The 21,890-nt window shown below is 38.7% G+C and overlaps 2 protein-coding genes across 5 annotated transcripts; one reads left to right on the top strand and one right to left on the bottom strand.

Moving 5' to 3' along the window:
* Nucleotides 1-1,444: 1,444 nt before the first annotated feature.
* On the top strand, nucleotides 1,445-8,748 carry tarbp2 (TAR (HIV) RNA binding protein 2). 3 transcript variants are annotated; one of them, XM_034680472.1, is made up of 7 exons: nucleotides 1,445-1,591; nucleotides 4,263-4,577; nucleotides 4,745-4,814; nucleotides 4,960-5,077; nucleotides 5,415-5,542; nucleotides 5,750-5,945; nucleotides 6,897-8,748. In XM_034680472.1, exons 2-7 carry the CDS (start codon nucleotides 4,273-4,275, stop codon nucleotides 7,052-7,054), a joined length of 975 nt encoding a protein of 324 aa, XP_034536363.1. In that variant the 5' UTR covers nucleotides 1,445-1,591; nucleotides 4,263-4,272; the 3' UTR covers nucleotides 7,055-8,748. The 3 variants fall into 3 exon arrangements, with proteins under 3 accessions (XP_034536363.1, XP_034536371.1, XP_034536355.1); XM_034680480.1 differs by lacking the exon at nucleotides 1,445-1,591 and adding an exon at nucleotides 1,593-1,730; XM_034680464.1 differs by lacking the exon at nucleotides 1,445-1,591 and adding an exon at nucleotides 2,187-2,465.
* Nucleotides 8,749-9,602: 854 nt separating this feature from the next.
* tespa1 (thymocyte expressed, positive selection associated 1) lies at nucleotides 9,603-21,205 on the bottom strand. Of its 2 annotated transcripts, XM_034680411.1 has the most exons (13): nucleotides 20,700-21,205; nucleotides 19,184-19,508; nucleotides 18,158-18,348; nucleotides 17,467-17,509; nucleotides 16,419-16,459; nucleotides 15,015-15,068; nucleotides 14,636-14,675; nucleotides 14,039-14,089; nucleotides 13,755-13,850; nucleotides 13,242-13,450; nucleotides 12,022-13,160; nucleotides 10,893-10,980; nucleotides 9,603-10,355 (listed from the first exon to the last, which is right to left on the bottom strand). In XM_034680411.1, the coding sequence occupies exons 3-13, from the start codon at nucleotides 18,303-18,305 to the stop codon at nucleotides 10,264-10,266; spliced, it is 2,001 nt and encodes a 666-aa protein (XP_034536302.1). In that variant the 5' UTR covers nucleotides 18,306-18,348; nucleotides 19,184-19,508; nucleotides 20,700-21,205; the 3' UTR covers nucleotides 9,603-10,263. The 2 variants fall into 2 exon arrangements, with proteins under 2 accessions (XP_034536302.1, XP_034536310.1); XM_034680419.1 differs by lacking the exon at nucleotides 20,700-21,205 and having other exon boundaries at nucleotides 19,184-19,519.
* Nucleotides 21,206-21,890: the final 685 nt, after the last annotated feature.

The following is a 21,890-nucleotide window of genomic DNA, read 5'->3' as shown; positions in this document are numbered from 1 at the left end:
TCTTGAGGGTCTGCATGACTTCTCTGGGTATTTATTCACTGAGGCAAGAGGATCCAAACTTAGCCAAGAAACTTCAACTAAATTAGAGCTGTCAGTTTGTTGTGTTATAATCTATTATATTGCCATCACTTCTGGCTTGTTTGGATTATAAATTAGTGCATAATTTCCACTCCACGCCAACAGACGCAACTTACATTTGACAACAGTAAAATATGTATTATCTGCAAGATCAACAATTTCTGATCATGATGTTTTCTGTATGTATATAGTATTGTAATGTGATTATGACTTTAAAGAGGTAGCCACATTGTACATATATTGATTTTATTTATCTAGAGTGGCTGACAACATCGGCTAAGAGCCTGACAGTGAAAAACTTGCCTTCTAGTTAAATTCCCTTTTTAATTTACTTTTTCAAGCTGTGTTGGCTATTAAGTCTTTTAACTTTAAATATTCTTACTGATGTATATTTTATACTTTTGCATTGTATTTTAATGTGCAACTGAATGTTGATTACACTTGTAATTGTTCCATATTTTTGTACACTTCATTTCCTGGTTTAAATTAAGTTCTGAAATATCTTGATTTTGATTTTCCCAAGCCATGCACTATGTACCTTTGTTCTTAAAGGGGGTGCATATGGTTCCTGCAATCATTCATTCTTAAATTTTATCTTGCACAAGTTTTGAATATGAAAAAAACAAAAACAAACTTTTTTTTTCAGCTTTAAAAAGGGAAATCCAGTTTAGCTAATCTGCAAGTATTTTTTCACATTACAAAGAGTAAATAGAACATAACATTGATGTTGGGTAATATAAATACAAAATAAATGTTTATATCATCTACATTATGATAAAAAAAATTTAATGCATATTTACAAACACATACTCTTCCTACTTTCCTAACTTATAAATAAATATTCCGTTTTGTTTTTTTTAACTTTCCCTCCTTTTCTTTTCATCATTGTTTTAAACATTACTCCCTCTTATTCATCTTTTTTTTTTTGTTTAGAATGTAGATATTCTGTTCTACATTGATACTTTGTCTTTGTGTTGATTGTTTTCTTTGGAGGGCCACTTGACAAGCCTGTTAGGGTTTTTTTTGGCTCCTGCTGCACATAACATGTAAGTGGTTAGTTGTATTATTGAATTTACCTGTTATATCGTATTATTGAACAACAATGTTTTTTTTGTTCTTTTATATGTGCAATAAATAAATAAAAATACATTTAAAGGGGGAAAATGTTTGCAGTTTTGCCTGAATGTGCAAGTGCTGAACAAAGAGTTCAAAGGTTAACATAGTAAATAGGAAGAGGATATAAAAAAATATGATTTGTCTTCCAAACAAGCCACATATGCAGTTATTCTTTGTTTGTATTGGAGGAGATGACAGGTGCCAGACATTACAAGACCCCGCAGGACTTCACTGCCCCAGAGGAGAGCCTTGTCATGGCATTTAACGACTAACTATCGCCCCCTCCTGGCTCCTCTAACTAATGACTCATGATTGCAACGAGATGGACTACAAGAGAACTTTTCAAAAACTTCTAATGCATTCTCCACAATTTGGGACTCGCACCTGATACGAAGAGGTAGACACGTTGTTTTGGAACATTTAACCGGTTAGAGTTGGTTCTGGCCGTTCTGGCACTCGGTAACTTACATTTCCTGGTGCTATTCTTTCCACTGCAGTTGTTTGGATGTTGGGCAGCTTCGGGTTGAAGACTTTTGGTGGGTTAGCTTGCTGGCTAGCTGGCTGCAGAATATAACAAACACTATTATAATACTTTTCTTACTTTGCTTTACTTAAACCAAGTCCTGCATTATCGGTGATGTATTTTGCAATCCAGACCTTTTCATTGTAATACTGTATCTGCGTTAACTAAGCGCATCTTCACCACGTGTTTTATTTCTTTCCTTACGTGTAGTTCTACCGTATGCGCGTGCACAATGTGAATTAAGCAGTTTATTAAAATAATTATATGACAGGGGCACTTTTTTCCCCCTCTATAGTCCAAACCCTCAGGTCTGCCTCATACAGTATATATAATTCACCTGCTTCTGTTATGACATGTTCGTTCATGGATTTTCGTACCTTTTGCTTCGCACACGGTTTAAACCCTGTGCTTAAACATCGCCGGTGTCTCCCGGTGACCAAAACGAACAAACCCAGAGCGTCCACTGACCAATAGGATCGCGGGACTCTGTTGACGTCATATCTGTGCACCCAACAGAGCACTCCGCTGTAGTCTGTCGGAGCAGAAAAAAAACAGAGGGCTTCGTCTGTTATTCATTCAAAAATAGTTGCCTAATCATCCATCAGGAATAATACCGTCAAATGAGAGACAGTGTCTGTTTTAGTGGGGGGATTAACCATCCGAAACCGATCGGCTCTGTCTGCGTGAAATAGGGAATGAACGACGAGACAGCATCGGACAGCTGGAAGAGAATCTCCGGGTGCTCCAGGTGAATCTTCCCACAAGCTAAGCTAGCTGAGCGCTGGGGCCATCAGTCCGGTTATGAGACCCCATGTAGTCGATTTTTTTTTATTTGTGTACTATAAAAGACTTGGCTGCTGTTTTTCCCCACTAACATACTGTCATATATATAAACTGAGTTGTTGTGAGCTGCCAACTTTAGTTCCTTCAAACGTCAGTGTAAACTCGAGTGACCCATTTTTGGACATGAATTGTGTTACTGTAGCCACTTTGGTTAATTATATACATCCATACCATCATTTATTTTCTTTGGTCTTATTCATAACTGCGCAGTTACTGTTTATCAGTGGTACCTACCTCTGTCTCTAATCCTTCAACAATAGGAGTAAACTTTATTGATATGACTCTCCATTAAACTCCCCTTATAATGTACACTGTTAGTCATAGAGGGAAAGCACACATTTAGTATTTGAATTTGACAAAAAGAAGACTGTTAGAGATGTGTTTTTAGATGTGGATTTGAGGAAGGGACATTCCTGCACTCTACCTGGCAGTGCTCTAAACTTCAGCGGGTTTGGGGGGGAGTATGTGATACTATCTCTAGCATTTATGATGAAATTCTTCCACTGGATCCAGAGATTTGTTTACTGGGCAACCTTGCTAATTTTAATTTCAAAGATAGCTATGCTATCAAGCTCATCCAAATCTTGCTGTTCATTGCCAAAAAATGCACTGCCTTAAAATGGAAATCAAATGTGGACATTCCTGTCGGACTCTGGCTCTCTGAAATTAATAAATGTGTTCCGCTAGAGAAGATAACTTACAGTCTGAGAAATAGCAGTAAAAATTTTTATAAGGTATGGCCACCCTATCTGGACTACATGGAAAACCTGCCATCTCACATTATTGACTGTGCCACTGTATAACAAAATTGTATTGAGAATGTCTCGAAGATTCATTTCTGTCTCGTCAGTTTTTGTAATTTTTATTTTTTATTATTACTCTTCTTTCTATTGATTTTAATCATTATTCTTGAACTACCTATTGTCTGTATTCTATCTGTAATATTAACTCTTCTCATACAGTAGGCTTCCTTCTCTTCCTTTATGTCCTTTGTATAAGTCTATTTTCTGTCTATGTGTTTAAGTTTGAAAAGCAAAATAAAATATAAAAAAAAAAGAAGACTTTTATAGTTGCACATAGCAAACTTGTTTTACAATAAAATGAAGCTAAAATAAATAATAATTTATACTTCAGGGCATTTTATACATCTGAGCAAGATAGGCACTGTCAGGGGCGTTTCCAGAGGGATAGCTAGAGACTGCAGTAATCCCCCCAGGTGTCATCCCAAATTCCTAAACCATGATCGGCTGCTTGTCTTGTCACCAGCAGTACTTTTGTTAAAATCAACTATTTGGACTGTGTTGCAACAGGCTGCTTGTAGTTTTCTTTACATGCAAAAGTATTGTACTCTCTTCTGATCTGAGTATAAATTGTTAACCAACATTCTTGTACTGACACATCGTCAGTAAATGTGTTATTGACAGTTAGTTTTGTTTTGCACCCCAGATAACTGACCTTTGTAATATGAAGATGCTTTACTCTAACTTTGCTAGAAGTAATAAGTAACAATAAGAGCAGTAATGATGGTATTAAATAGAAAGAAAAGAATGTGATAAAGGCTACCATGGCAGAAGAAAAAAGGCAAAACAATCACTCAAAGATCTAGAGTTTGTTTTTTTTACAAAATATACTGTATAATTTTATTAGTAAATGAAGAGCTAATCAACAATTTCCTGATGCTAGATTTTTCCTTTTTTTTCAGTATTGAGCAAATGCTGGCTGTGAATCCCGGAAAGACGCCCATCAGTCTGCTGCAGGAGTATGGAACGCGGATAGGCAAGACCCCAGTGTATGACCTGCTGAAGGCTGAGGGACAGGCTCACCAGCCCAACTTCACGTTCCGCGTCTCCGTCGGAGAGATCAGCTGCACCGGCCAAGGGCCCAGCAAGAAGGCAGCCAAGCACAAAGCAGCCGAGGCTGCTCTGAAGATGCTCAAAGGAGGCCCAGGAGGTCCTGCTGGAGTTGGTGTTGGAGTTGACGGGTTTATTGGGGTTGAAGTGTCTACTGATGGAGATGGGTCAGTTTTTTGTTTGATACATAGATAGCAAAGTGAATCACACCATATATCATCTCAGTATGCTCTGCACTTCAACTGCATGTTAAAGCATTGATCTAGTGTGAGATAAAGGTCTGTGGTTTCATGTCTTTCTCTTTCATGTTTGTTTTATCATGTCCTCTGTGCAGTTCCCAGTCAGAAATGAAGACCTCAGGTAGTTCTCAGCAGTCTGAATGTAACCCTGTGGGGGCTCTGCAGGTGAGCAAAAACAGAAATAGCTACTGCATTAAGTGTTATTTTGCTGAATGACTGTCAGTTTTGTGTTAGAAAGAAATATCTGCACTGTTCGTTGTTACATACATTATTGCTTTAATGAATACTTGTTTGTGTCCCCCTCTGACAGGAATTAGTGGTGCAGAAAGGATGGCGTTTGCCAGAGTACACTGTCACTCAGGAGTCTGGTCCTGCACATCGCAAAGAGTTCACCATGACCTGCAGAGTCGAGAGATTTGTGGAAATTGGTAAAATTTGCAGTGTTCCATTCGTGGGGATTGAGCTGTCTTGATTTACAGATTTTGAGTCTGGCATAAGTCACTGTATGGTTTTTTTTTGTTTTTTTTTACAAAAGAGGTTTAAACGTTTCTAATAAAATATTATGATCAGCAGTAAAATAAGACCAATGGAAAACAACTCAGATGGAGCTCAGAGTTGCCTCTTCTTGAAGTATAAGGGTTCAATTTGCCAACATAAAGAGCCTTGAGATGCTTGTAGCTATCTGATTATTTGTAAATTACTATGAATAAGTCTTCCCTGTTATCAACCTTATGAAACATTTCACAATCGCCTGTTTCTTTCTAGGAAGTGGAACCTCCAAGAAGCTAGCCAAGAGAAACGCAGCAGCAAAGATGTTATCACGAATACATGACGTCCCAGTCGACCTGAGGACAAGCAATGACGCTGACACAGAAGAAGACACGTTCAACATTGTGAGGAAGTAACAGAAACTCACACAGAACCCTGTCTGTTCTCACTTCCCCTAAGACTAAGCACTAACTATATCTGTAGTATTATTGTTTTGTTGTCCCTCAAATAGTGTTTTGGCACCACATGGTTCATATTAACATTGTCATTAATCTTGCTGGCGATAACTATTGTGTGTTTTAATGGCTTCTACATCTCTATCTTACACACAGCACATGGGGAACAGAGCAGAGTCAGGTAAAAATAAAGGCTTCAGCTGCACGTGGGACTCTCTGAGAAACTCAGCAGGAGAGAAGATCCTGCAGCTCCGTACTCATCCTCTTGGCATGCCCTCTGACTCCAACTTCTGCTCCCTGCTGAGCGACCTGTCTGCAGAGCAGCGCTTTGATGTCAGCTACCTGGATCTAGGTAAGTCTCCAAACAGACACCTTTCCAATAAATTGCACTCTGTAAGGCTTAGTGTAAATGATTCATACTGCATTAATATCTAGTTTGTGCAATCTGCCCAAACCTTCAGAGCTTAAGAGCATTCTGGGTAAATTTTGATTGATAGCAGTATACCACAAAATAAATGTGTGGTTGCTATTACTGTCATCAGATGTGGAGGAAGTAGCGGGCAGCTGCATGTTGTTACAGTTTTGAGGCAGCAACTCACACATGGACTAGAATTGAAGCTGATAAATGAATGCAAGCAGATAAGGGTGATATTTCCTGGATAACACTCATGAGTTTAAGACACTTGGGTTCATGTAACTCATGTATTCTATTAAGTGTTGTATTGACAAATCATTTGATGGTTAGATATTCATAGAGTTTCTGTTTTTTCTTCATTGAATTGCATTGGTGATGTGGAAGTGTGACTGTTCTGCTGATATGATATGAATGTAATAATCCATCTGGAAATACTGTTACACCAAACCATATTTCCTCCCTGTGGGGCAAAGAACAATCCTCAAAAACACCTTAAACAATCTAATCCACAGGATGTATTAATAACACATAAATACTTCAATAAACAAGGATCAACTAAAGACTAAATCAACAAAAGCACAACAGAGGCATAGAACCCCTGAAGGAGAGGCAGCAGGGCATCAGTCCACAACTCCAAATGCCTCTCTCCTTTAAGGGCAGCAGTGGGCTCTTACAGCCTTTCAGCAGGTGAACTTTGTTATCTTAGTTATTTGATTCACCTGCTGGATGAGAGAGAGAGGGGAGGGCAAGATGCACAGACCAAAATCATACGGTTATAACCATATTCAGTGGTTCCGGCATAGAATTGTAATCACTAGGATTATGGAAGCAAGTATGAAAAAGGTCATACTGATAGTTTTTAACACTCTAATCTGTTTCTTTTTTCAGAAGAGCGCAGTCTCAGTGGCCTGTGTCAGTGTCTAGTAGAGCTTTCCACGCAGCCAATCACAGTGTGCCACGGCTTCGCTCCGAGCATAGACGCCGCTCGGGCTAATGCGGCACACAATGCACTGCAGTACCTCAAAATCATGGCAGGAGGGAAGTGATGTCATCTGCCTCTTCAAAGACTGGCCTCAACAGTGCAAGGATACGTTTCACTTTGGACGAAGGAGGCACTTTTATGATGGATTTAAATCACAGGAATTACCTCAAATTAGGAAATCAAGACTTTTTTCTGAACCCCTTGGAGCCATTTTTGGTTTTCCTACTGTTGCCAAGAAGATTTAGTTCCCCAAAAACTCACAAACACTGTAATTTTTCTTCAAAGCATTTTTGTCTTTTGTCTGCCCAACTTTCACATGCAGCGTCTTTTCCCTAGAATCTTAGCTTTAGAGAGCCCTTTTCATATAATCTAGACATGCTGCTCTTGCATTGAGTCCCTGAAAAAATGCAGACAAATTCTGATGCTACAAAAAGATCAAAAAGGTTTGTAGAAATTGGACTACGGAATTCGTTACTTATCGGTGCTTTGTTTAATCCCTGTTCGGATGGATGAAGAAGAGACCAAATTTGAAGCCATGCACCAAACCGTGGAGAGAAAGAGACTCTGCTGCATTGATCCCTGAGGATAATCAAGTTAAAGACTGCCCTGTTTCCAGATGAGCTTCTACGAGGATGGAAAATGTGTATTTTTTTTTTTTTGCATTTCCACTGTGGCCCCAAAAATTTGAACTGTTTGTCTCCATGACGTTCTTCATGTTGAGTCTGAAGACATAATTTTTTGCCATTTTTCCCTCTTACTTGAAATCTCAGCTCTTAACAGCTGCAACTTAGCATACTGTCCGTTTTTGACTAAATTGATTGAATGAGGTTTGAAAATTTGGACACAACCCCTCACTTATCATGTTTCTCCTCCTGAAGTTGAAATGGAGAGAAGAATCAGTGGACTGTGAGGGGAAAAAAAGGTTTTGATTTGCTGTAGCATTACGTGCAGCGTAGGCCCCTTTTATGAACTTCTTTTGCAAATCTGCCTTATGTCAAGTGTTCCTTTTCTCATATTTACAAACACTTAGATGAAAAATAGTTGTACTTAGAGTTTTAATGTTAGTAGAGTATAGCTGAAAATACTCTACAACATAACAAAAACATCTAATATCCCAGTTTTGCTCCTATTTGCTCCTAATCGTGGAAATAACAATGAAGTGTAACTTTCACAGTTTGACCTTTTGCCATCGTCTTCTATTTCACGTCTTTTATTACACAGTCTTTACATGAGATGCTCCATAAACCAATTTCATTGATCATCACAGATCAATTTCTGCCTCTGATAAAACATGTTCCTTATTTTATTCTTCTTAAAACTCAACCTTCAGCTTTTGATATCATTGTACACCCTAGATAATAGTGTTTCCTCAGATTATGCATCTACCTCTACTGTCTTGTTGGTAAGGATTCACAACTGTATTGTCATATCAGTGGATTGCCTGCCTTGCCCTCATCTGGAGTAAGTATTTAAAATAGTTGAACAGTTTGCACTACTTGAATCAATAATGTCCTTTGCACACTGCCAGCTCACCGTGTCTCAATATATCGACTCCCTCTCCCTCTGCTATCTCCTGTTCAGTACAGTGTCTTTCATGTCATCTTGTTCATCTGATTACTGAAAACATTGACCTAACTCCTGTTTTTTCTCTTTGTGGAATTAAGGTGCTAAATTCAGCACACATGAGAACAATGTCTCTGTTGTGGTAGAAAATGTCTCCCAGTTTGAGAAAATCAATAAAGCAAAATGTGAAACTGAGTGTGCACAGACATTTGTTTTCATTTCGCTGCAAGCTTTTGTTGAAATAACTTGAATGTGCTCAAATCCAATTCAATGACATTTCTAATAATAAACAGGGGTGGACAAAGTACACGTCTTCATTACTCAAGTCAAAGTATAGATACTCCAGGTTACTCCAATACAGGTGAAAGCTGCTCTGTCAAATTATTACTTAAGTTAAAGTACTGAAGTACTTCCTTTCAAAAATATTGAAGTATTCAAAATACTTTTTTTTTCAAATCTCAAAACATTGAATTTTCAAAATAAACAAATGCAGTCAAGACTACATAGGAGTAAATTATGTTTATTTAGATACCATTACTTGAAATCTCTAAAAACTATACCATATAATAAAAACAGCAACTAAGTTTTTCCAAGCACAGACAACTTAGTTTGAAATGTTCGTCTGGAATGAAACAAATGTTACGTATCATTCTTCATTTCAAAAACCTCTAACAGGCTGAAGATATGTACATAGGTGCTCAGGTGCAGAACTGTAGCCATTATTACCACCTCTAAATGAACGGCCTGATCTGAGTGAAATTTGCTGTTTTTGCTCCACGTTCAACCATGGGGACGCACGATATACAGGTACATCTAAACCACTGAAACAAACAGAACTACACAAACACATTTTACTGTCTTAGGGATCAGATTTCAGTAAAGAGAAGGAAATTCATGAGCTGACTTCAAAGCAAAAGTAGTGAGTAACTAGAGCATTGATAGAAATGTAGTGGAGTAAAAAGTGCAATAATTGTTTTCTAAATGTAGTGGAGTAAAAGTACCCCCACAAAAATAATAACCAGTGATAATAAACTAGTCTCCAGACAGTATTTCATGTAGACTTTTAATTAGTTTAATTATTTACAATATTGCATTTCAGTGTGAGCACTTAGAAGAAACAAAATGCTTTAAATATTTTTGAACTTTTCTTAAATAAAATCTTCAGTTAATGGAAGTTACCTCAAAATCAAGTCTCTGGGGCACTAGCAGTGCCCCACATGCCCAAAATCATAACTTAAAACAAAACAAATCAAGACTGTTTACAGCATCAAGACATCTCAACTCGCAATGTTGGCGCCCTCTGTGGACACTGCAGTACATCTTGTCTCTTTGTTGAGGTCCTGCTTCCTTATAATAGTCAAACATATTCCTAGCAGTGAGTAGACAAAGGCTGTTTTGGCAGCAAGCTTTCAAATGATTCATCTGACACCTGCAGTGGTAACAGACATTAAAAAATACTACATATAAATAATCAGTCTCTTTCTGATGCTCAGGTTTGCTTTTATAGGTCATGAAGAGACATCAGTATTGGTTTCAGTCAGTTTCATGACCAGCTAAAAAATCCTTACAGGAGCTTTAATCCTTTGGCTGTTTGACTCTTGCTTGGATCCACTTTACGAACTTGAGTAGAAACTTAAATCTTCAGCAAAGGGGATAAAATGGGGAAAAGTCTCCTGTGAATGTTGTCTTAATGAACTTCTGTGTTGTTCGTCATCTGCCGTGTGTGTTCGATGACGGGCTGACTTCTTCATCTGCATAGCCGCTGCTGTCTGACTGCATGCTGTCGCCACGTGTCACTTCACCTGCAAACAGACAAAGACATGGTCAGCCAAAGCTCCATACACCATATAGCACTTTACATGTTGAGCTACAGCCTGACCTGAATATACAAACAGTGCTTCCCTTGTTACAAACACACCTGCACACTGACCTGAATACACACATGCTCGCACATACATCTGAAAGTACCACATTCCTCACACGTCAACACTGACCCCAATACAAAACCTGCAGTGAGACCCGAGTCAAATAAGAGAAGAAACTTATAAAAAACTCCCTGAAACATGTTGATCAGTTTCTACATGTCTTAGTTTATTTCTGGCTACAGTGTCAGAAGTGTTTTCACACATGTACAGCTGCTTCGGCTGTGTGAATAATGTGTCTCATGTGAATGGATCAGCAGTTTGATGACCTATTGCTGTATCACAGCGATCTGCAACTAAAATGTATTTCCAGGACACGCTCTTTTAATATTACGTCAGTTCAGGAAAGCCACAGTTATAACCAATGTCATGCTTAAAAATGTTAAACAGATTAAATCTCAATGAACAGTGCTTTACCTTTGTATTGCTGTTTTTCAGATATCGGGGGAGCATGTGTTCTAGTAACAGCTGATTGTCCAAAATCTTCCTCTCCTGCACTGTGCACCTGTGGAGGTAAAATAATATATTACTGTATTCACTGTAGGTCTGCTTTAGATGATTTATGATGGTGAAAAAATATACTATGAACACTATTCGATTATTACGGAAGAGGATTAGGGCCACGAAAAAAAAAAAAAAAAGAAATTAAGGTCACATTTTTTTATTATTATTATTGTTACGAGAAAAAGGTCAGAATTCTGACTTTTCTCAGGATTCTGACTTTAATCTCAGAATTCTGACTTTTTTCTCAGAACTCTGACTTTAATCTCAGAATTCTGACTTTTTTCTCAGAATAATAACAATAATAAAAAAAATGTTGACCCAAATTTATTTTTATTTCTCTGGTAGCCCTAATCCTCTTCCGTAAATTATGATTAACATCACAATCTGAGCCTGTACACTGTAACACAGTCTGATAGGTACAAATCTGAATTACAAGAATCTTGATTACGATGGCATCAATTTTTCATTCATTTGTTCTCAATTGTTGTTCTCAGATCAAGAGTCAGAACCATGCTCTGTAGCCTGATCTCTAAACTTTAGGCTCTTACGCACTGCCATTTCAAGGCAGAGTATTTACGCCCTTGTTATGAATCATCTGCATGTTGAAATGCACAGAGGCGGGATGGTAAAGGGAATTCATTCCACCTCTGATCCTCCCTCAGAGGTAGTAACAAAGGCAGAATGAGGGGATGACGGTGGGGATATGTAACAGCTGAGCTGGCAGGTCCGCGACAGTGCTATTTGTGTACATGTGGCACCCCAACTGTGTGTTCTCTGCACTCTGCAACACTGTAATGCAATGTAAAACCACACACTGGTACACCAATATTGCACCATTGCAGGTTTCAATGTGTAGGCACAAAGGCACAGTGATGGCTAACCTTTGTTCCAGCGCTGTCGTGGTATTGTAATGTGTAAGAGGCTCTAGTGTTTGCTGGTTCTGTAAGTGTACTTAGCCTGCACAAACAATTACCAATTCAAATGATTCTGAGTGAACCCCAAATTAAGTAAATGTAAATGCACAGCTCTATTTCCACCATACCTCTTCAAGCTCAAAGGAGTTAACCTGTGGCAGGGTGTTGGAGACCAGCCCCTGACACTGATGTGGATTCAGGTATTGACTTTTCCCCTTAATGAATTTCTCGCAGGTCTGGACAGGTTGGACGGCTGAAATATGACAGGACTCTGGTGCGTTGGAGGGACATGAATCAACATCTTCCCCCTCCCAGCCGGTCACAGTGATGCAGCACTTAGTTTGGCTACCACTGTGAGCCTGGACAGGAAGTGATTTGGATGCATCCAGGGTCCTCAAAACATCACCTGTGTATGATTCCTCAGCGGGCTCACTGATTGCTTCTTGTGATCCAGGACAGGGTCGATCTGTGCTTTCTGTCTTAACGCAGATAAGAGGTGAAGTGTTTGTTTTAAGACTGTGCGTACAGAAAGGAGCCTGGTGTACACTCTCCACTATCTGTGGACAGATTAGATCATATGCAACCTTGGAAAGGGGTTCCAGATGATCAGTGTTTGTGTCACTTCGAGACGAACATGGGAGAAACTGATGATCTGTTTCTATCACAGTTTCTCCTGATAGTGATGACGCTACAGATGTTCTTTCACAGTGAGTCCTGCTTTCAAGATCTGCTGCTTTAATGCAAATTTCAACTGTTTGTTCACTGCCCTGCATCTCCTCACAGCATTTATTTTCATGTTTTAGAGTTTTGTTATCCATCACAGTGTGCTGCGTTTGCTCCTTTTTCCCACAAGAGGCTTCATCAGCACCACTAACCAGCTGAACAGCCACAGCTGAATTACTCCTGCTTTCTTCCCCCAAATCCAGTTTCTTTGTCGCCCCAGATTTGGCTTTATCTAGGACGAATTCCACCACATCTGGCAGACTAGATCTCTTCCTAGGCGAGGGCTGAGGAGAGGTGGAGTCTGACCCACGAGGAGAGCCAGTGTACAGACACATCTTGGAAACAGTGTCCTTCAATCTCTCCACAGGTGAACGTGGCTCGCTACGGATGTTGCTCCTGAAGCGTTCAATCCTCTCCACGGGAGACGAGGAGAAGGTGAACTCCGGCGTGGCCAGTTTCTGTAGAGGAGTGCGAGACACATGGGAGTAGAGGGAGTAGAAAGCGTTGGCCATCGCTGTGAGCACTTGAACTTGTCTGAAACGACCTGTAGAGGAAAATGAAAAAAGGCTTTTTATACAATTCATTCAACTAGATAAGCATACAGTAGATTGATTTAATGACTTACTTGCAAGAGAGAGGCCGGGGTCTTCCTCTCGAATTCGTCTGAGTTGTGAGTCCAGGAAAAGACGGAAGTTGATGCCCTGAGCTAAGGAGGGGAAGGTGAAGAAGCGTGGAGGGATTCGAACAGTGACTTGTGGCTCATCGCAGCCGAAACCCAGCTCGTACAGCGTCTCTTCTGCATCCTCTGAACACATCTGCAGGATGTCTGATACACTGGTGTGCACATGAGAGAGAAGAGACACAGTTTTTTTCCACCTCTCAAACATATTTAGATAAACACAGCCATATTCAAGTGTGCTTTTTTCTTATTAAAAGAGGTTAAAATTTTGAAAAAAAAGGACATGTGAGCCGAGTAATGGAATCAACACGTGAAATCCATCCATAACCAGAGAAAAAAAAGTGCTTCGATGATATCATAAAGGTAAAAATAAGCCCAATGGGGAAGGGAAACTTGTTTTGCAGAGATAGTTTTCAGACCGGTGTAAAGACGAACCTTTGAAAAACGTTGAAGCCTCACCTTGATGTAGTTTTGCAGGTGGAGGAGGAGAGGCAGCTGGAGGCCATGCTGTGGCCCAAGTTCAGTGAGGGCAGATGTAGATTCTGACGAGGGGTACTAGACAAAACAAGACATGTGGAAAATTATTTACAACCTTAAAGTTAAGCCTCAAAATACAACCAAAGAATTGTCAGCTGACAATCGAACCCACAGCCTCAAGTGATGGAAAAATATTTTTTTCTTTTTGTCTAAACAATTGGATATCAGTGCCTCTTCTTGAGCTATGGAAGAGGTTGACCTCTGACCTGCAGGTGAGTCTGCTGTGACCTTGTCTGGAGGAAGGATGCTGTGGGAAGCTTCATGGTCAGCATAGAGTTGGGTAAAAAGACAAACATTGTGTCAGAATCAGAGTCAGGTTTATTGCCCAGGAGGTTTACACATACATATAATTGATCTTATTGATGCATCATGATGCATTAAAACAAACAAAAAGGGACAAAGGTTGAACAGCAGTTCTCTTACTGCCAAGAAACTTAAGAGTAAAATATCAATGTTTTGTTCAGGCAGTGTCAAACACTACTGTATGAAATATAAAGAAAATATGCAATGCACAGGATTCAATTAGTAAATCAAAAGTGGTATGTAACTTGAAAAAGTATCAGTTTAATGGAGCAGCATACACATTATACGGCTTGGTGGTACAAGTAAGTAACAGACAAAGCATGTAAGACAATAACCAGGAACCAACGGTATCAGGAAACAGAGTTGACTGGAAATGAGTTTGGTGGGGTGGGGGACCTGATCTTGATCTTGATTAAATCATTCTAACTTTCATATACTCTCTTATTTCTTCTTAACTATTTTAATGTCACTGCAAATATAAGATCACTGTTGGTACTCACCCAGCTTTAGATGTAACATCTCCACCATTTAAGTCAGAGGCTGGAACAAAGAAGATGAGATGTTTATATGCATAGCTCTGTAAAATTCTTCTCTCATGTTAAGCCCAAAAATACACTTTAAATTGATCATATTTTTAGCCATTACAACAGCAATAACATTTATTTATTATCTGATATAGTTGCTGTGTGTGGTTTGATAGGCAGTATTGTGTAACTTCTGAGCTTTCAAAACACACACACACACACACACACACACACACACACACACACACACACACACACACACACACACAAACTTGTTATGCTGTGCTTCTTCCTTTAAAATAATATCCTCCTGGCAGAAGAACACTAATGCTGTATGTCATTTGAAAGTACTTACCATCTGCACCAAGACTCAGCTCATCATCAACTTTGTTAGCTTTCAGCACAGACTCTAAGAAAAGACACACAGTCCATAATAAAAGTCATTCACAAGTAGTTTTTACCCATATGCATGTTAAGAGATCTTGATTGTATGAGGTACGGTGCATCGCATCATATGGTATTGTATCAAATGGTATCTTATCATATTGTACCAGATTGTATTGCATCGTAAAGTGTCATATTGTACCATGTCATATAGTTGGCATAATATCGTATCGTATAAAATGGTACCTTATCTTTTCGTATCGCCTGTACCATACCTTACCTTACCACATCGTATCATAATGTATCGTATCACATCGTATCGCATCTTACTTTATCGCATCAAATGGTATCTTATCTTATCATGTTGTACCATACCTTATTGCATTGTATCGTATTGTATCGCATCGTGTCGTACCGCATCGTATCACATCGTATCGTATCGTATCACATCGTATCGTATCGTATTGCATCATACTGTATCGTATCAAATGGTATCTTATGGTATCATGTTGTACCATAACGTAATGCATTGTATCGTATCGTATCGTATCATATTGTATCGTATCGCATCGTATCGCATTGTATCGCATCGTATCGCATCGCATCGTATGATGTTGATGATGATAATGGAAGGTCTTAAATTGTTAGGTTGCTTCATTGTAGATGTTCCTTGATTTACTGAAATTAAATTAAATTTAAAAAAAATCCTTATTTACTTTTGTGCATAGCCTTTACACTGCTTGGCAGTACCTTCATCGAAATGGACTTGAAACACTTTGTTACCCATACTGATCTTGTTTCCTCTTGTCTAGATCTTTCCTTGTGTTGTTCTTGTTCTCGTATGTACGTCGCTTTGGATAAAAGCGTCTGCTAAATGACATTGTAACATTGTAACATTGTAATATGATACAATGTTATGAGTTCAACTACTGAACAGAATATATACGGTGAGGTTAGCTCCATCTAGACCAGATACAATATTAAAATGTACAGTAGTTTAACATGTTTAATGTCCATTTATCCTCAAAGTATTTAAGATCTTAAAACTGTGAGTACATTTGGCTGATAATAGATCCACATTTGTGCTTTTTTAAACATTTTGAAAGCAGGACTTTTAATTTAATTGTACTGGGAAATGTATTTAGTGTATACAGGTGTTTATATATATTCACAGTAATGCTTCTTTTACTGGAGTAGAGGACAGGTAGATGGATACTAAAGCAGTCTATAACACAATAAAAAAAAAATGTGGTGTGTTCACATTTGCGTTAATTTGCATTTACTGCATGCATTGCAAACAGTAAATATGTGAAGTGTATCACAGATAAGGAAAGTGGTTGGTTTGTCACAAGCCTCTGTTTCCCTCTGTACTCACCAAAACTCAGCTGGCCGGCATTTTCTGTCCGTACACCTGACCTGTAAAAATTTGAGCTCAATATCAGTTACACAAAAAATGAAACACACATATCTCCTGTGTGACGTACAGTACGAAAGTCCACTTCAGGGTAACAGCCTGTTTTTTCTTCTCATAAGCTGTTGCATTTGCATAGATAGCCTTCGCTCCAGCCTTGCTACAGTGTTTCTTCATGAGAACCTGGACTCGGATATTTCCAATAATCAGCTCTCAATATGCTGCAGTCAACTTCCTCCTGTAGAGATGATGATCAGCACTAAGGTCAACACCTCCACACCCATGGGTTTATTTTCATGTTGAGTTCACAGAATGCAAAAACCATCAGACCCGTCCTTTCACAGTACTCTGTCCTGGTGTTAGAAACCATGTAGATGCTGTTACACTGTCTGTAGTATTTCATTGAACAACTTCCTTCTCTTTGACTGAAATAAGAGACAATGTTGGACGCCTTCCTCCAATCAGTTTCATGATAAGGAGAAACAGTTCATCCCCTCTAGTTATACAAAACCACTGGGAGTTTTGTTAAAGGTCGAAGGGCTAGTCAAAGTTATGTGAACTTTTGTAAATGTTCCATTCTCATCCTGGCAGTAACATTTTAACCACAGCTAACATTTCCTTAAAAACTGTTTACATGCATGCAATGGCCTGGCCAACAATCTGCAGTGTCATTCAACAGTAACAGATCTCCTGAAAACAAAACATGCCAGTCAGAACAAGTCAGTTCAGTTTACTCTGGCATGAGAGTTCAAAGAACTAAAATAAGCTTCTTTTTCCCCCAAAGGAGCCGTAATGGAGTCATCATCTGAGGCTATTGTGGCAAAAACTGCAGCGACCTCACCACACCGTCTTCCTGGAACACCTGGTCTCAGAGAGTTTCCACTTTCGACTTAATGTTTGTTGAACCCGTTTCCAGTGAGTGACTAACACCTTGTTCTTTACAGCAGTTTAGAGCTAGTGCTCAAAAAAACATCATCTTACATAAAAACAGTAGTAAAGCGAGCTGACTCACCCACAACCGTGGAGCCAGGTCTCAATCTTTCCTGTGAAGCATCCTGTGGAAATCACACAAGTACACCACTTCAGTTTATGAGTAATTCTCCTTAAATTAGACAACTTTTACTTTTCGTTTGTGTTATTTTAATCTATATCTAATGTGCAATTACATTTGATATGAAATGTTGCTATAACATTTACAACATAAACCATAAAGCACTCCTTCCACTTTTTAAATCTATCCTTTATATTGCTATCATCTGTTTACTATGATTATATTATACAGTATGTTTAAGGGGGCATGAAGAGCATGTGAGCTTTATTTGACGAGATGTATGGCGAGTTTACAGTCAATCTCCATTTACAATAAAGACACTTAATGCATCTACTGCATCCCATTCTGTTTACAGGTCACATTAACAATTGTACACAATAACAATACTAGCATCGTAGACATTCTGCTCTGAAAATTGTGGATCGTCTGACTGCACTGAAGTTGCACTTTGCTATTTGTACAAGAAAAAGTGATCCAACACTTTTTAGGTGGCACAGGTCTTTTATTTTATGAGTTTTTTCTGTGACATGAACACAGTTGGTGATAGACTAAACTCAGACCCTCACAATGTTTCCCTAAAATCCAATTTAAATCATTCTGGATAGACATTAATTAAGTTATGTAATTCCCTATACTCAAACTCTTGACTTACCATCAGAAAAGACGTCATCATCTGCGATGGATGCAGACGGAAGGCTGCACTGTGGCGGACCTTCATGGTCCGGATCCTCCAGAGTGAGCCACTGTCGACTGCTGTTGATCCAGGCTCGCCGCCTCACTGTGGACGACGGGCTCTCCATCTCCTCAGATCACAGACAGATCCAGAACATGGTAGGTCCTGAGCTACAGCGACACAATCATGAGATAAGTTTGAGTACTTACACTCTGAAATCCATGTCATTCAGACATTTGTGTTAGTATCCTTTTTCATTAAAGTTAACTCCAAATCACAACTTGACTTATCTTTGACATTTATGACAAGCCTGATTTGTAAAGCCCTACAAATCATTCCAATCATGCTTTAAATTGAGAAGTCATCCAATTAAAACATAACTTCAACTCTGTATAAGTGTACAGACTTGTGGATCAATAGTACCAGAAAAATATCAGTCTGACTCGAGTATGAGTCAAACAAAGCAGCACTGCATCAAGTTCATCGTTAAATTAGGTTTATATTGAGTGCAAAAAACACGTTTTAGTCATGTATCTATATATAATTCTTCTTGGCAGAATGCCAGACAATAGATACCAACAAAAAGACAAAATCATTAAAAAACTGAAGTATGTCCTAACCTGAAAAAACAATTAAAATGCATGTGTATGTTCAGATTAAGAACATACAAAGAGAGAGAACAAAAATACTGTAATCATAGTTTAATATATCAATTTTAATCAAAACCTGCACAAATTATTTTATGTATGCCTGTGCTCAAGTTTTAAAGGAGTAAATGAACACAAACAGACTGTTGCAGGCTTAGAGAATACAGTTTTGAAACCCCGAGAAGAATATACATGACTTACACTTTTTCTGATTTTGTCATAAAGATGGATGCTCGTGACCTGTGGTTTAGGTTATTTGTGCAATGCCACTTGGCTCGGTTAACTAAGTATGTTAACTACGTTTTAAGTTGAATTAAATTGAGTAAAAATCTACAGTTATAGAAGTAAAATAACAAACCTGAGAGAAGAAAAGCAGCTTCACCTTCATGGAGGCAGGTTTCACTTCTATCAGAGGCGCGCGCTCTCTCTCGCTTCCTGTTGTCGCGAGCTCAAATATCTGATAACTGTCGCAAACTGTCAAACCGCATCCAGCCCTGATCTGCTGATGTACGGGAGATCTCCCTCATGTGAGCTACAGCCTGCTCCATGTGTGGTTGAATGTTTATGGACCAGTACGGCGGACAATGATGATAATGTTGGTTTGAGCAGAGTGTAGGAAGTAACTTTGCATCTCATCTGAAACACAGCAAATGTAGGCGCGTGGGACGAAGCTGTGACACATCCTGCAAGAAAAGCAACAAGACCTCAACTTTTTTTTAATGTCAGGGGTGAAGGTTGAGTACACAACACACCAGATTAGAATCATAACAAAACTGCTCTCAACAAGATATGCAAAGTATGATATGAAATCACACGCAAACACAGTATATTGTAAAACAGCTATGTTAAGAAACGATCCACAATCATTACACTGTTTCTATACATTTGAAACGAAACCCTTTCTTTTGCTCAAGCACATGTGATGATGATAATTTGAAATATTTTGAATGATTGAATAATTAATTCATACAATTTTAAATTATGATGATTTAGGATTGTAGCAAGTGTTTATTCTCCTTATCATAGAGCTTTTTTTTCCTGGGGACAATGTATGAATGTATTAACTTACCACATATTACCATTTAAAACTCCACTTTATATCTACAAACTACAAATTAACTTTTATATAACTGCAATTTCTTAATGTGACTTGGGGCTTTTAGGAAAGTGGGGAACTATTCAGTCTCTAGCCCACTGTGAAAGTACTTATTAGTGCCTGTGTTGAGGGTTTATCACCTTTTTCTAATGTCCTAGAATAAAAACTTGTCTAACAGCATATAAGAAGTCAGAAACCCTATATATGCCTCCTGATTTCTGAACCTAAATGACTTGCTGACTTTTTGTTGGGTTTGTCACCTGCATTTTTACAGTCCAGTGTATTAGCTTGCTTTCTCTTCTTTTCCCTTTGGGGTGATGAACAAAGTCTCTTGTCAACTAACTTTTACAGTATAGTTTATGACTTATGAATAAATATATTAATACATCTATTTACACATTCAGCTGCCTCACTGTCACACTTCTCAAATCTTACATGAGGGGGACAAATTCATATATCATATTTGTTCAAGTATAATGTAATATATAATATCAATGTCAAATAATGTCAGCTAGAAATATTTAAATAGGACAATTTGTCGAAGTTAAAAAAAACAAAGTAATTACACGATGTAAATAATGTATCTGAAAAAAGTTAAAAGTAAGATGATGGTTACATTTCAGTGGCACAATAACTACACTGATATGGAGGGCCCTCTGCTGCACGATGAGTCACACGTCTTCTACTTATAATATAATGTTATACTTTTGCATCAGTAAATACTAAAAATTTTGACTATACACCTGCTACGTTAAATTCTGTCCAAAAAAGGCCCTACCTTTGCTTAATGGAGTCAGCATTGTTCATCGTCAGCCAGATGAGGATAATAAAATGAAACAATAAATTGTTAGATTAAGGGTGTGTATGCTTGTGTAAAAGTGAGGATGGAGATAAAGATGGAGAAGTATCCGTATCCATTGACAACCAAAGAATGTTAGACATCAGACAGGGTTGGGTGGATGCAGGGTCGGCCTGAGGCTGGACTCCACCCTCTGTCCTGTTTACATAGGCACATGTGCTGCTTCACTGACAGCCCCCTTGTACATCCCTATAATAAAAGCCCTCCCACAAGTGAGCCATTTTCTCCTCCCAGCGCGGTTACAGCCAGTGTGTGAGTGTGATCGGGTCTCCTCTCCTCCATCCTGAGTGACTCCTCCGCCTCCTCGCTGTTTCCCTGCCCACAAGGCGCCACCAGGGAGTGGCCATCGGCCACGGAGGCAAGACTTAAATACCCAATGCGCCTTCCTCTTTCGCCACCTCCGTGTTCTTAAGAGAAACGGGCCAATAAATGTCAACATTGTAGTAGGGGAGACAATAGCAAACTAATACAACAAGGAAACATCAGTATTTAGGTAAATGTATTTGTCATGGACCCTTTTTAGCAGAAAACAGATAACCTAACGTCAATCATACTCAGCAGTACAACCTAACTTGCTAGGTCCCGCCCACTTCTCCGCCTTTGGTCCAATTACATTGGCCAGTAGATGCTCATCGAGAGAAACGGCCTTTCCCATTGGACCAAAGCAACAATCCCTCGCAAACTGGTGCGCAGGGGTGCGCTTCATTTATCTATCTTCATAGTGCGAAAAAAATACAGTCACCGATGATGCATGATGTGGAATTTTAAGATTCAAGAAAGCTTTATTGCCAAGTAAGCTCGCACACGCACGGAATTTGACTTGGTGAATGGAAAACTGGTACTTAAGAACAAGACAGTAGGGACAAAACAAGACAGTAAGGGCAATAAATATATAAACCTAAACAGAAATCCAAAAATTATAAAATGAAAATTAAGATACTATCTGTGCAAAAAAAGGTAAAGAAGTACTTTTAAAGACATGAAATAGGTTAAATTAGCCTAAGCCAGAGTGCACATGTAGTAGATGAATATGATAATAAAATATGTTTTACATATATAATCACATAGCAATTAAAAAATATTATAGGGCACCTTTTTAACATAAGTGTT

This window comes from Notolabrus celidotus, chromosome 1 (genome assembly GCF_009762535.1).
Source record: "Notolabrus celidotus isolate fNotCel1 chromosome 1, fNotCel1.pri, whole genome shotgun sequence".
Lineage (NCBI taxonomy): Eukaryota > Metazoa > Chordata > Actinopteri > Labriformes > Labridae > Notolabrus > Notolabrus celidotus.
The sequence above is the reverse complement of the archived record's forward strand: the minus strand, read 5'-3'. Positions and strand labels throughout refer to the sequence as shown.